Source organism: Cyprinodon tularosa, unplaced genomic scaffold (genome assembly GCF_016077235.1).
Source record: "Cyprinodon tularosa strain WSP-4 unplaced genomic scaffold, ASM1607723v1 ctg195, whole genome shotgun sequence".
Taxonomy (NCBI): Eukaryota; Metazoa; Chordata; class Actinopteri; order Cyprinodontiformes; family Cyprinodontidae; genus Cyprinodon; species Cyprinodon tularosa.
The window spans coordinates 239,437-253,464 of NW_024038707.1; the positions used below are offsets into that span (position 1 = coordinate 239,437).

Here is a 14,028-nt window from a genome sequence, read left to right on the forward strand (position 1 = left end):
AGTAGGTTATAACATCTTTATTCTGCCTGCTTTTCAGTCGGCGAGATGATAATGGTCTAGAGGCAGTGTACGACACAATTGAAGAGGTGGTCCTGGCAGCACAAGGTCTTCGGGAGGTGTCAACTACAATTAAGGAGCTGACACATCTGGCAAGTTCCAACAGAAGAACACCAGTGTCCTTGACTGAGGCTGAAGCAGCTGCTGTTAAGGAAGCCTTTTCCTGTATTATCTGCAAGGGTAAATAAAAGCTTTTGTCTTCTTCAGACAGAAGTCAGTACAACTCATGTACCCAGGTTCATGAACAGAATAGCCCTCAATGCAAAAAATATGTAAGCACATGCAGTTACTGAATTTAAAAAAAATATGTTTTTGAATCAAATTTGCAGGTCCAGTGGTCGACCCCATGGTGTCTTCGTGTTGCCATAGCATTGTTGGCTGCAGGAGCTGCATTGAACAATGGCAGCAGAATTCTGCATTTTGTCCAAAATGCAGAGCAGATGATTTTGGTAGAAATGTACAAAAACTTACTGGATTGTCTGATGCACTGGCTGCACTGGACAAAATACTGTACCAGTAAAACTGTACAGTATTTACTTGTGTTCATGCTGTTCATCTTTAGTGTTTGCATCTCTTGCAATGTTTTAATGATTCACTCAAAGCACTTTTGACTGTTTAAAAATGTTTATGCAACTTCAAACTGTTATTTTATTTTGCCAAAACTGTGTTTCAGTTTTAAGACAGTACCTTAAATTTGCACTATTTTATATTGTATATTTTCTGTATTTTACAGTAAAAATGGAAAACCTAGAAATTAGGACTCTGTTACTGTTTTGTTGAGTTTTGAGCTCAACCTCAAATTATATCCTAAGCTTTTGTATTTTTCTATACCTTTTGTAATTCTAAAAAGGTTGAATAAAACAGTTGAAAGAAATTGTTTTCCAAAATTATTTAACTGAAATTATGGCAGCTTTGTAACATATGAACAACTACAGAATTGTTAAGTAAAAAAACTAAATTCTTTGCTTATCCAGCAAATCAAGCAGACCACATGCTGTGAAAACACAACTAAAACATTAAATTTTTTCAGACATATCTCGCTGTCACATTCATTAAGCAGATTAAGGCATCTTGGAAAGGAGTATCATCATTGTTTACCACATGATTAAAAATGAGAGAGATGTCAGGGTAGTTCTCTGCAAAGATCTGCTCAGCATGGCATCTGTCTTCTTCACATGAAAATGGATCAGCTCCAAATACAGACTCCCAAGTTAGTGAGGATCCCAAGTCTTGCTCATATAGGTTTCCCACAACAGAAGCACATGGCAGCAGCTCCTCGGATACTTTGGCCAGGCAGCCATCTGCTGCTAGTTCATTGGGTATTCCACGACCTAAAACGTAATCCAAAAAAAATGGTTGGATTGGAAAAAAAGAAGCAATAATTCTATAGTGAAAACTATCAGTTAAGCATACCTGGTATCTTGTGTGCATTCCATGAACGCACAACTCTGTTAAGTCCAATTTGGCTTACTTGACATGTCAGATTTGACATGCAGAACCTAGTGAGGTTATCCTCCATGTTCAAAACCTCTTGGTCCAGCAGGTGCACCAGAGCCCGTTTAAGTGGGTAGTTCACACGATTGTTCACCTCTGGCCATAACCTCTCCACACGAAGGTTCTGTTGATAAGTCCATGATGTTTTTAGGTTAAAGGTAAATACAAAAGCAGGAAATGTAACAACACTTTATGGATTTTTCTTTTAAGATCAGAATCATGTTAATATTCTAAGTATGTGTGTGACACAATAAATCATGTCACGACACAGATGAGATTATACAAAACTAGAAATAAGGATGAACACAAAATCAAACAAAAATGTGAAGATTAAAAATAAAAACATACTGGACACAATGGACAGGTAATTGCACATGTACAGTAGTTCCACTGGGTTTATGGAAGAGTTAAATCATGTTTAATAATATTTAAAGGGAACAGTGCATGAACCATGAATAATTTCAATAACTTCTCACCCTTGTTGATGTGGTTTGGAGGTATGGTGGCCTGCTGAGGTTGTGTCTGTATCTTGACAGCCTCTCCTGCATGTAAAGACACAGGTAGAACTCCTTGCCACGATCAACCCGAACTTGATCCCACATTCCATGGTTCACGACCGCTGATCTGTCATAAAAAATGTTGCATCACTAAATTGAATTTAAGTAATTCAATGACTTGCTTTAAAGGTTATATACGAAAGACAACTATGACAATAATACTATTTGTTAATTTATTCACCTGTATACATCCTCGTAAATCACAAGGTTATTTTTGATGGGCATGGTTGAATGTGCAACAATTCTGCTGCTGTAGCCATCAACAGCCAACACATGGGTAACTCCAAACATCCCAAGCTTTTCATTTTGGTCTAAATGAAGTTTATGGCCCATATATTCAGCATGGTACGGAGTAGGATTTAAATTACGAGCACCCTGGGAGGGGGAGATTAGAACACCATTTTAATAAAATGTATTTAGAACGACTCAATTATACATAACAACGTCAAAAATAACAAACAAATATTGCAGCCTTTTTCATTTGCCTGATTTTATTTAATGCATATATAAAATGGCAAAATAAAACCGTGTAGTTATTTAAAATGGATACAACGAGATTAATCTTGGGGCTCAATGTGTTTGGCATCTAAGCTGCTTCGCTGTCCCGGTTGCTAGGCAACATGAGTAACGCCAAAGTAAGGGTGAGTGGACGAAGGACCCAGGAGCGGGTCCTTTTGAAGGATGCAGCCCCTCAGCTTTCCTTGACTCCGCTCATAGCTCAACTTGCATCACGATCTGCTGAAATCACTCCACGCTTCACTGAGTCCGCACATTTCAAAATAAGAAGAAACATGCACGTTTATTAATCTAAAATGACGCCTTATTTAAAAAAAGAGATGGGAAATTAAAGGAGGCTTTTTGAACTGTAGCGTCATCAATGTAATCAACCTTTTTCCAAGAAGAAAACTTTGAGTGAGAGGTGGGAGATCCTGGCACGATTGATCCCGACCTCAGTAGCATTATAAATTTCAAACGTTAGGCCTATCATTACCAAATCTGTACTTTTTAAAGCACAAGAATTACCTGACGTCGGAGTTCATGGTATGGCTGATGGAGCTGTCTTAGGTGTTTTCCAACCCGACCCTCTCCCGCATGCAGCCCCAGTGAAGACAGATAGCCGGTCATGAACTTCCTGCCATATGATGGTCCCGTCTGTCACAGAATTACAAATTTACTGTCGGTGTATTATATAGATATAATACTTAAAATATACAGTGGAGGTCTGGCCGATTATCATAATGAAATCTGAAAGACAACTTACCTCATATACAGATTGGATCAGAGCGCTATCTAGCTCTGCGTCTGAAACAGACCCTTTTCTCCTCAGACCATGGAGAGCACAGAATCTTCTGACGCTCATCTTAGAGCATTCCTTCATACCCATCTGCTGCAATGAGCTTGAAATTTCGGCGTGTGTCAAACCGCTGGCAAAAAGCTTCTCGATCAACATAGTGTGTGGTTCTAGCTTCGCCATGGTAGCCACTTCATTACCCCAACTGCCGCGCAGAGAGCTATTTCCGGGTCACGTAAACTGTACCGATTAAATATTAAAATCAAATTCTGCGTTGCTGTCCGTTTTTCCATTTCGTATTCTTGATCTGAGCTTAGAATTGATATATGAAAAACAAATCCTTTTTTCGTTTTTGGTTAAACCATAAAAAACAAAATAACCAGTCAATTTTTTATTTTTTGTTTTTTGATTGGCAATTGAAAATAGAAAGAACGAATGATACACGGATTTTGTTTGGACTTTGTTTTCATTATTGGATTTTTGGATAACCTGCCTTTGTTTTCAGTTTCCCTTTTTAATTAAATCTAATGAAATTCACCTCTGCCTCCCTGTCTCTGCTTTTGGGTCAACACTCCATAACCAAATCCTGACAAATTGTAACCTTTTTTTTTTTTTTTTTTTTTTTTTTTATTTTAGCATCAGTTTGAAGCGTGTTTTCATTTGCTGTCATTTGATTGCAGAATTTCTCCTTTGCACCTGTTTTATATGGTAAATGTTTTTAAAGCCTTAATTTTCTCTTTGCCACACTTTCTGTTTTTCGCCACACATTTATGTATTTGCAGAACATTTGTATCAGTAGAATGCAAAAAAATGAGACAGACTACAGCAAGGTGTTAAATAAGCATTTAGAAAGAAAAATATAGATGATTTTCTGGGCCACTTTCATAGAAGCCATGTTTCAGAAATAGAAAATGACCTTTGACCTTTGAGGAGACTCTTACAGAAACCATGTGAAGCTTCCCAGAGCCAGCTTTAGAATCACAGAAACCAGAAGAAAACCCCCAAAAAACAAAGACATAGACAGATAGGAAGATGTCAGAGGAAGGGAGGTAGCTCTTAATTACCGCCTGCGTTTGTGTTTGATGTCTATGGGCCTGTTGACGGCGCATGGTGAGCCCCCAACGTTCCCAGTCCGCACAGTTACACTCCTCTCCACAGAGTAAAAGAAACCGCAGTTGGCCGGCACACTCATCTTTCTTTAGCCTACTTTCTCCTCACCGTCCTCTTCTGGGCCGCTCTGCCGTCCTCCCCCTCTTGGTGCTCCTCAGCTTGTGGCCGCTCTCATCCCTGTGGAGCCCGGCGCGCTTCCTGGTCTGTTTTGTGCCGTCAGGTCGTCCGGCTCTCGACGGCTTCTTGAGGGTTCTCATCCCACCACGACCCCACTCACCCTCCCCCCCCCAAAAACGGCAGGACTGGAAGGAAACTCTAAGACAAATAGGTCTGACACAGAGCCAGGGTGACTGGGACGATCCAATCTGTCGCTTCCCGGGATTAGACTTGGAGTTTATGGTTCCCTGGGACTAAATTCCTCCGAGTCGAGCTGTCCCTGCAGTTTGAGAAAGCTTTTTATCACCCTCAGCCTTAGCCTGCCCCACATGTACATCGTGGGTTTGCTCAAAGTCTAAATGTGGCTCAGCAGGCTCTCTCTCACTCTGTCTGCTCCCTCTCTCTCTCTTCTTATGTTTCCCTCTGATCTCCTGTCTGCTACACCTTTAAACACACAACAAAAACCGGCCTGTCCTCTGCATGAATACATTTTGTCACACCCCTTACTTTGTGAATGGATCCGTGTAACCTGTTTGCATGTGTTTGTTTTTTTTGTATTTGGAGGGTGTTTATGTGCTTGTGACCGAGCAAGTGTAGCTACAGCAAGAGGAAATGGGGCCTCAGCTCTGTCTATCTTAGATTTGTTCTCTTTTATCACAAACAGTGTGGATCCTGAAGCAGCTTTAGGACACATTATCCTCTCCAGATGGAGCGTGTCCTGTATCTGTGTTAGTGAGCGTACGTGTGGCAGTAAGTCTGGTCTACTTTCAGTGAAGAGATTAAAGACAGAAGGGGTATGATAGGGTATTATTGTAAGCAGCTCTAGAGGACACAGCTCACTGCGATCGCATACGCACATGCGTGAATCGTCAGCTGGGCGGGCGGAGGCATGAGCATGTGAGGTCACCCGGTGCCAGCGGCATGCTCCTTAAATGTGAAAACTAAATTTGAAACCCCTGCTGGTCAGGCCTCAGGGCTTTTCATAATGACACAGGACATATGGGACTAGAGATCAGCGCAACAAGCGGTGAAGCTTTGCTTCAGTAGCTCGTTTAAGCAACATTGAACATGTTTAAAAAAGAAAGAAAAATAGTTTGTGCAAATTTGCTTCTAGCTCTACTATGGAGTCAATTCTCTTCCATTATTTTTACGGGCAAAATGTATGTTTTGTGAAAATAAATCCAGAAATAAAACTTTGTTTTTTAATGTTTTTGATTTTTTTACACTTAGCTTTTGTTCTTTTTATCCAAATACATTTTATGGATCATCCTCTGGATTTAGGAGCAATGATGCATTTCTAACAGTGTTGGGCACGTTACTTTGAACGCAACTGAGTTACTCCACAATAAAAGTAACTAGTTACTAGTAAAAGTAACTATTGCGTTACTTTTGCGTTTCTCACCCTCACCACCCAGCCCCCACCTTCTCGCCGTGTGTTTCCAAAGCCAGCTGAATAGAGCGGACGACAAAGACAAGAACCTGCAGAGAGTTTAGCATTTATTGCAACTCAACGTAAATGACATCAGGGGGGAAAGCTATCTGACGGGCCTATAAACCCCTTCAGATAGCGTTCCTGCTGTTTAACATGGGGGGAACGCTATCTGATGGGCTTCTAAACCCGTTAGTAACGCCGTTAGTACCATCACTGATTTCTAATTTGACATTTTTATTGGCCAACATCGGCTTTCTTGTTCCTCCTTTTTATTGTTTGTTTTTAAAGCTCTCAATGGTCTAGCCCCCCAGTATTTGACTGAGCTTCTCCAAATCCATGCCCCGGCCAGAACACTGAGATCCTCTAATCAGCTGCTACTGGCGATGCCTAAAACCAGACTTCAAACCAAAGGTGATCGTGCCTTTATGGCAGCGGAATAACTTGCCTTGGCATGTTAGATCAGCAGGCTCCTTTGAGGTTTTTAAATCCTTTTTAAAATCACATTTCTTCTCCCTGGCTTTTAACCATGTCTAAGTGGACATTTGGCAAAATTTTATTTTATTTTAAATTTTATTTTATTCTAAAATGTATTTTAATTGAAATGTTTATCCTATTCTATTTGTATGTTTTTACACTGGAAAAAATCAAAATCTAGATAAGATTGAGGAGGAAAAAGAGACATCTTGCCAATGGAACAAGACAAATCTAAAATTAAAATAAGAAAACACAATCGCATTGTCTTATCTCAAGTGCATTTTATCTAAATATCTTATTTTAAGAGTAAAATCATTCATTCCATTGGCAAACTATCTCATTTACCTACTCAAATTAAGGGTAAATACATGTAATTTGAGATATTTTGACTTATTTCTAGATCTTTTTGCCAGTGTATCTATTTTACATTGGAAAAAATCTAAATCTAGGTAAGTCATTTTTTCTTGAAATTTGTGCATTTGTTCTTGGATTAAGGAGGTAAAAGAGACATTTTGCCAATGGAACAAAACAATTTACACTTAAAATAAGAAAACACAATTGCATTGTCTTATTTCAAGCATATATTATCTAATTATCCTATTTTAAGAATAAACATACTCATTCCATTGGCAAACTATCTCATTTACCTACTCAGATCAAGGGTAAATACACTTAATTTCAGATATTTTTTTTACTTATTTCTAGATCATTTTTCCAGTGTAGCCTTCAGTTTTTATCTTATGTTCCTTAACTGTGATTCCTGTACAGCACTTTGGTCAACCCCAGTTGTTTTAAATGTGCTTTATAAATAAAGTTTGAGTTGAGTTGAGTTCTATGGAAGCAACTTATGTTAAAGAAAAACCAACCTTAAACAGAGGGGGTGGACTCAGATTTCAGCTTTCAAAAACCTACAAAACAGCAATTGAGTTGATTCCTTCCCGCTATCATCGCAACCCCAGACCCTTTACAGAGAACAGAAGACCTCGCCTATTGAGCCAGGCCAACAATTCCCTTTAACAACCCCATTTCAGAGACATAGACAGGTATGGAGCATTGCAGGCTAACAAAAGAAACCAAGCGACCCCCATTCCAAGTGGTGGACCTGTTCGTCCGTTTCAATTTTCATGTTTTCTAAACAAAAACAAGGATAAACGCTATTTCTGACATTTTGAATTGGAAAAAGCTTCCTGGATGGGAAGCGAAACGTCTTCAAACTTCAAAAAACAAAGTAGTGCAGTTTTTTTTTAAACTATGACCTGGATGAGAATCTTCACCAGCATATTGTGAATGGAAAAAAAGAGGAATGAAGAAATTAAACTTTTCAAATGTTCTGAGAATAACTTTGTTGTAACTTGGATTAGATCTTATTTTTTAATTACTTTACTTTATCAGTTTTTAAAGTCGTAGGGAAACGGCCGTTCCAACCATTTTCTCGAATTCTCCCGAGTGGTGCCCGCATGTTTGGTTGTGGCCGGTTTGTCGGAAGCATCTTGCTAACCAGTTAGCAACTTAGTGCTAGCAGGTTCCCAATGGGAAATTCCATTAGGACCAAGTAGCACTAAATTGGTGATTTAGAAATGACGCTGTCAAGGAACGCTATGGACAGCGAAACATGCAAGAGGATGAGAGTTTATTGTCGGAGGTCGTGGATGAGTCTCCTCCGTCATCCATGTTTTATTTAGAGGAGGAAAGCGGGGACGAAGATGTTGTGGAAGAGGACGCCAAGGCGGGAGAAGCTTGGCTTGGTGTAGAAGGCTGCCAGCCGTCCATGTTTGAGCCCTTGCCTCGCAACGCTGCCAGTTCTGTTAGCTCTACGCCTGCCGAAGACACAGACGTCCATCCCCGTGAACACTGGGACGCAACTCAATGGGAAAGGAAAGGATCTTATTTCTTATTTCAACTGTTGCGTATATTAGCTGCGACATATGAATTAAGATGCTATGACTGAAAAAATATGATTGACAGATGACCGTTGATATATGATTGGCCGAATTTAGGTGTTCAGGCTGACATAGAACTAACTGGCTTGCAGAAGATAACGAGAAAAGCCACAGATTTTAAGACAGGATTTTTTTTTAAATAGAAAATGTTAAAAATTTGGGAATAATACATCTGATAAAGAGTACATTTATATATTTGTTTAAGCCAGAATGATTTGAAATTTAAATATGATTTCCCCAAGATTTTAACTTTTTTTTCTGAAAAAGATAATTTCATTTTTTCAAAATTCTTTTCGTCCAATTACGTTTTACTGATCATATTCGCTTCATTTGTGGGGGTGGGCTTTACTCTGGATTGAGGAGCAAAGATGCATTTCTAACATAACATTTCTATTGGCCCTGTGCCTTTGTATTGGGCTTGAAGTGAAAAAGACTAATTTGAAAAAAAATATGCAACCATTAAATCTGCAAAAAAAGAAGAAAGAAAATTAAATAAAGCAAAAGAGATGTAAAAATTTTTTTTTAAAAACAACCAAAATGTGGTTTATTGCTGCAAACTTTCTAAAGATATTAATGAAAGTTTCCAGCAGTGACCAAAGTCAACCCATCTGCACAACTGGTATCAATCAATCAAGCTGCACCTCTGCAGGATCCATCTTTATCTTTGCTGCTTTCATTAAAAAGTTTAAAGGTCAACCTGCTCCACCCCCAATAAATCAAACAAAAATCATGTAAAACATTTTCAAAATGACAGCAGCACAATTGAAAACGTTTCCTGGACAAACCAGAACAAATATCAGGAGCTGGTCAACCTTTTGACCTTTACTTAACAACTTTAAAACAAAAGCAGCACGAATTAAAAGTTCTGCTTCACAAACACAGATCAGTGCATTATTACTTAGGTTAGCTGATACAAAGATTTACAAAAGCATAAATACGTGTTGAACTATTTTACGTTTTGTCACAATACATCAACTAAACATATTTCTTAAAGGAATAGTACACCCAAAACATGATTAGCCTTCATTTTCTACTCACCCCCATGCTGAACAACACTCTGGAGTACTTTTTTGATATCTCAAATGCATCTGGAGATCTGGGAGACTTCTTGCTGTCTGCTGACATTCAAATAATGGAGGTCTATGGCGCCCGAGACAGAAAGGTCCACAAAAGTCCACAAAAACTTGTCAATATTCCTCCATACTGCTCGTCCAATGTAATCCAAGTGTCCTGAGTGGGTAGCATCCAGAATTTACTCGAAACGAAGTCATTTAGAACGTTTTAGAGCCTAAACAGTAGTGTATAGGATTTCCTAATAGCGCCCCCATGCGCGCTCACGATTCTACGGAAGCCGGCAGACCAAACCAGCGCATTCAGCTCGGCAAAGAACTCATGCTCTTCCTCAACACTGAAGTCCTCAGACATTTTTCTTTCGTTGTTTCTTTCTTTGCACAGGTAAACAGCACATTTCTTCTTCTACGCTTGCATTATCGGCAGACCAGACGCTGAATGCGCACTTCCTTCCGGTTTGGTCTGCCGGCTTCCGTAGAATCGTGAGCGCGCATGGGGGCGCTATTAGGAAATCCTATACACTACTGTTTATGCTCTAAAAACATTCTAAATGACTTCGTTTCGAGTAAATTCTGGATGCTACCCACTCAGGACACTTGGATTACATTGGACGAGCAGTATGGAGGAATATTGACACGTTTTTGTGGACTTTTATGGACCTTTCTGTCTCGGGCGCCATGGACCTCCATTATTTGAATGTCAGCAGACAGCAAGAAGCCTCCCAGATCTCCAGATGCATTTGAGATATCAAAAAAGTACTCCAGAGTGTTGTTCAGCATGGGGGTGAGTAGAAAATGAAGGCTAATCATGTTTTGGGTGTACTATTCCTTTAAGGGATTTTTAGTAACACTAGGTCAAGGTTTCTAGGAATATGGTTCATAAAACTATTATAATAACCCACTAAAGGGTGTGAATACTTTTCCGAGGCGCATTATGTTTAGCCTCTTGTCTTTTGTTGATTGCGTTGAAGCTTTCCATTATTCTGAAAAAAGAACAATAAATCTAATCCAGATGAAACTAAGCGTTGCTTTGCAGGCTGTCAGTCATATGGTGACTCCACCCAAAGTCTGGCTCTCCATGACTGGAACCTTCCTTTCAGCCTCTGCTGTTTTAACAAAGAAGCAAACATTAGGTCTTTGTTATTCCACTCTGGTTCAGCTCTGTTTGCCCAGAATAAAAACAACTCAACTGAAATATTTTTATGCATCATTTCACAGCAAAAAAATAAGTAAGTCTGTGCATCTTGAATAAATGTATTTTCCTTTGAATTGAGTATGTAAGTAAGACAGTTTTAGCAAATGAAATAAGATGATTTATAATAGAAATAAGAAAAAAAGCCTACATAATCTGATTTCAAGTGAATACTATCCTTTTTTACTTTAGGGACAAATAAACTTATTCCATTCACTGAAAAAACGGTCAAAAAATAAGTAAAAATATCTTAAATTAAGTGTATTTACCTGTAATTTGAGTAGGTAAAAGATAGTTTGCCAATGGAATGAGCATTTTTACTCTTAAAGTAAGATAATTAGATAAAATACACTTTAAATAAGACAATGTTGTTGTGTTTTCTTATTTTAAGTGTAAATTGTCTTGTTCTATTTGCAAAATGTCTATTTTACCTCCTTAATCGAAGAACAAATGCATTTTATTTAAGAAAAGATGACTTGTCTAGATTTCGATTTTTTTCCAGTGTTGGCATATTGTCCTATTTATCTACTCAAATTAATGGCAAATGCAATTATTCTAAGACATATTTACTTATTTTTAAATCTGTTTTTGCTGCATTGGAGCAAGCTATCATTTGATCTTTTTGCTAAATCTCTATTCGATGTTTTTTCAAACATTTTTCTGTCTGGAAAATGGTCAAACTAATACTAATACTAATACACCAATAGTGGGTTTTAAACCTTCAACCATTGGGGCTGCCCCAATTAGCATAAATAAGGATAAATCTAAATTAAATAAGGCTTTATTGGTATGATGCTATTTATAATGGCAGCACTTCTTTAGCTTCATTAATTTGTATTGCTAAAATTGAAGATTAAAATAAAATGGAGTCTCTTTTTCTGCATTTCTCAACATAAACATGAAACCAAGCTGGACTTTCACTTTTAGAAATAACCAAAAACTTAAAGGTATAGAGGATGATCTTTTATTTCCGGGTGGATCATCTAAATCAGTGGTCCTCCTAACTGTCAATCATTCTGTTGATATCTTTACGTAAGGCCGTCCTACATGCTCGTCCTGTTAGCGTTCATTTTTTGCACATGTGCACTTTCAGGCATATATCTGTGGTGAGTTACAGTTTAAAACGGTCATTGAAGCTCACCTTTTTGAAGCTCACCTTTCGCACCACGGTTCTTTGAAAATGGCCGATGGTCGTAAGAAAAAAAGTGTCTACGAAGTGTGTGAGAAGAAAGGAAAGGTCTCAGAAGAGGCAGATATATGCTTTGCGAGGAGAGCTCTGTGTGCAAAGCATTCTGGGATTTACGGTCACAGTGGCCCACTGTCGCCAAGGGCTGTTTCTACCCGACAGCGGTGACTAATAAAGATGGCACAGACACCGTGCAGTGGAGGAAGAGTTATGTGACCAACGGGGAGCAAAAAATAGTGATCATCTCCCTGAACGGTCAGTTCACTGAGTTCACTATTAAGTATCTGCTCTATAGAGTGATTGAGGGTTTAGGGCAGTTATTCAGACACAGTTAGCTTGTATTTGCTATGAGAACAGCAACTTTCAAACAGAGATTAATTGTTTTCATGTTAGTTGTCTGAATTTATCAACACGCTTTGAGAATGTTAGCGTATCTTGAACTGAGCAGACACACACGCAGGCTGCGGCTCGGCCCATTTCAGACGCACACCTGCTTGGCTGTACACCAGAGAGGTTCACAGTGTTCCATGAATCTACGTCAGCAGAATGATGTTTGGCTCTGCTCACTGTCTTCACATCTCAGCAAAGACGTCTCTGTCTGAAGTCCTGGTCAGTTCGGCAGAGACAGTTTGACAGAGAGCTTTTTAAAGCTCATAAACACTGGATGACCCCTTATCTGAGGGGTAACTGGCCTGTTCTCAGCATAGGGACCCTCAGTTATATCATCCACTTGCTTCAGAGATTTGTAGCTGTTTAAGAGTGCTACACTGTGGCAACAACTCATGCATGATTTGTCTGAAGTCCTTTAACTCAGCGATTAATTTACATGTTAAATACATTTTTGGCTTTGATAAAGGAGCCATACAAATAACTGAATACCATTTTTAGTTGCTGCAATGAACTTCAGCAAAATGAACTATCCTGCTGCATAATTTTTTTACCGTTATTTTTGAGGAGCCTTTGAATTCATCCCTCTGTAAGGTTGATAATTTTCATTTCCATCAAATGATGTGGCATCATTTAGTTCCTAACACATCACCCAGTCCATATCAGTAGAAATAACCAGCATTGAGATCTGATCTGTTTTCAAAGTTTTCCTTTAATTTTTTTGAGCAGTATATATATATATATATATGATCCTTTTGTTTCTTGAATTGTGTGTTACCTTTGTGGGTGTTTCCTTTTTAGAAGCCATTTTTGGAACCTTACTAAGGAGGAGGCCCGCCTCAAACCCAGCTCTCTTATAGGCTCTGTTCGAAAACCTGGGATGCATCCTTAAGAGACCGGATTCAAGGCCGATTACGTCATAGCGCGGCGCCGAGGTCTGGTCGGATTCCAAGAGTCCTCGTTAAGCGGCCTTAAAATGCGTCCTTCTTTTTGCCCGATTTGAAGGACGGGTCTGATGTATCCTCGGTATTCTTGGATATCCCAGGATTCATTGCGAGACCAAGCAAGCTGTGATCAGAGGAAAGGTTACTTGGCGCCCAACAGTGGTGAAAATTGGAAGTTCAGTTTAATATAATACAAGTCATTTAATAGTTCCGTCTGAGATTAATGAAAAATTGTTGTTTTAATGGTTACTGAGTCAGATATGTGGAAGTAGTGTTTGGTTTATCTAAAGGTTTTTATCTGTTACTGTATAAATGGGTTTGGCTGTAATTAAAGGACAGATTATAATATATCTGCAGGGTGGGGTCTATATATCTGATAGGATTTTTATCTTTTTATTGCTGTTTTGCACAATATGCTTAACTACGTATTTTTTGTTGTTGAATATTATACATACATTGTTTAGATTTACTTATATCTTTCTACCCCTTTTATAGAATAGAAAATCCCTTTATTGTCCCACAATGGGCAGATTTACAGCAGCAGAAAGATTATTGAAAATGGTCACACAAATGAGGACCTTAGAAAAATGTATAAGAATAACATAATAGGGAAGAGTTAAAATATAAACAATAAAATACTGTAAAGTGTTTTAACAATATAAAACAATAAATAAATAACCAATATGCAGCTATGGACATTTTTACAGTGATGGATATTTGAAAATAGCAGCAACATCA

The 14,028-nt window shown here is 38.6% G+C and overlaps 1 protein-coding gene and 1 pseudogene across 1 annotated transcript; both read right to left on the reverse strand.

Moving 5' to 3' along the window:
- The window catches only part of LOC119782540, a 106,966-nt pseudogene that overhangs the window by 43,607 nt on the left and 49,331 nt on the right, over positions 1-14,028 (reverse strand).
- LOC119782541 lies at positions 1,079-3,661 on the reverse strand. The gene is made up of 6 exons (XM_038283549.1): positions 3,370-3,661; positions 3,132-3,260; positions 2,290-2,483; positions 2,028-2,175; positions 1,471-1,675; positions 1,079-1,388 (listed from the first exon to the last, which is right to left on the reverse strand). The coding sequence occupies exons 1-6, from the start codon at positions 3,580-3,582 to the stop codon at positions 1,084-1,086; spliced, it is 1,194 nt and encodes a 397-aa protein (XP_038139477.1). The 5' UTR covers positions 3,583-3,661; the 3' UTR covers positions 1,079-1,083.

Coding starts and splice junctions, on each gene's coding strand:
- LOC119782541 (XM_038283549.1), bottom strand. CDS start 3,582: ATGGCGAAGCTAGAACCACACACTATGTTGATCGAGAAGCTTTTTGCC. Junction 1,676..2,027: donor TCCAAACCACATCAACAAGG/GTGAGAAGTTAT, acceptor ACTTATCAACAG/AACCTTCGTGTGGAGAGGTT. Junction 1,389..1,470: donor GAATGCACACAAGATACCAG/GTATGCTTAACT, acceptor ATTACGTTTTAG/GTCGTGGAATACCCAATGAA.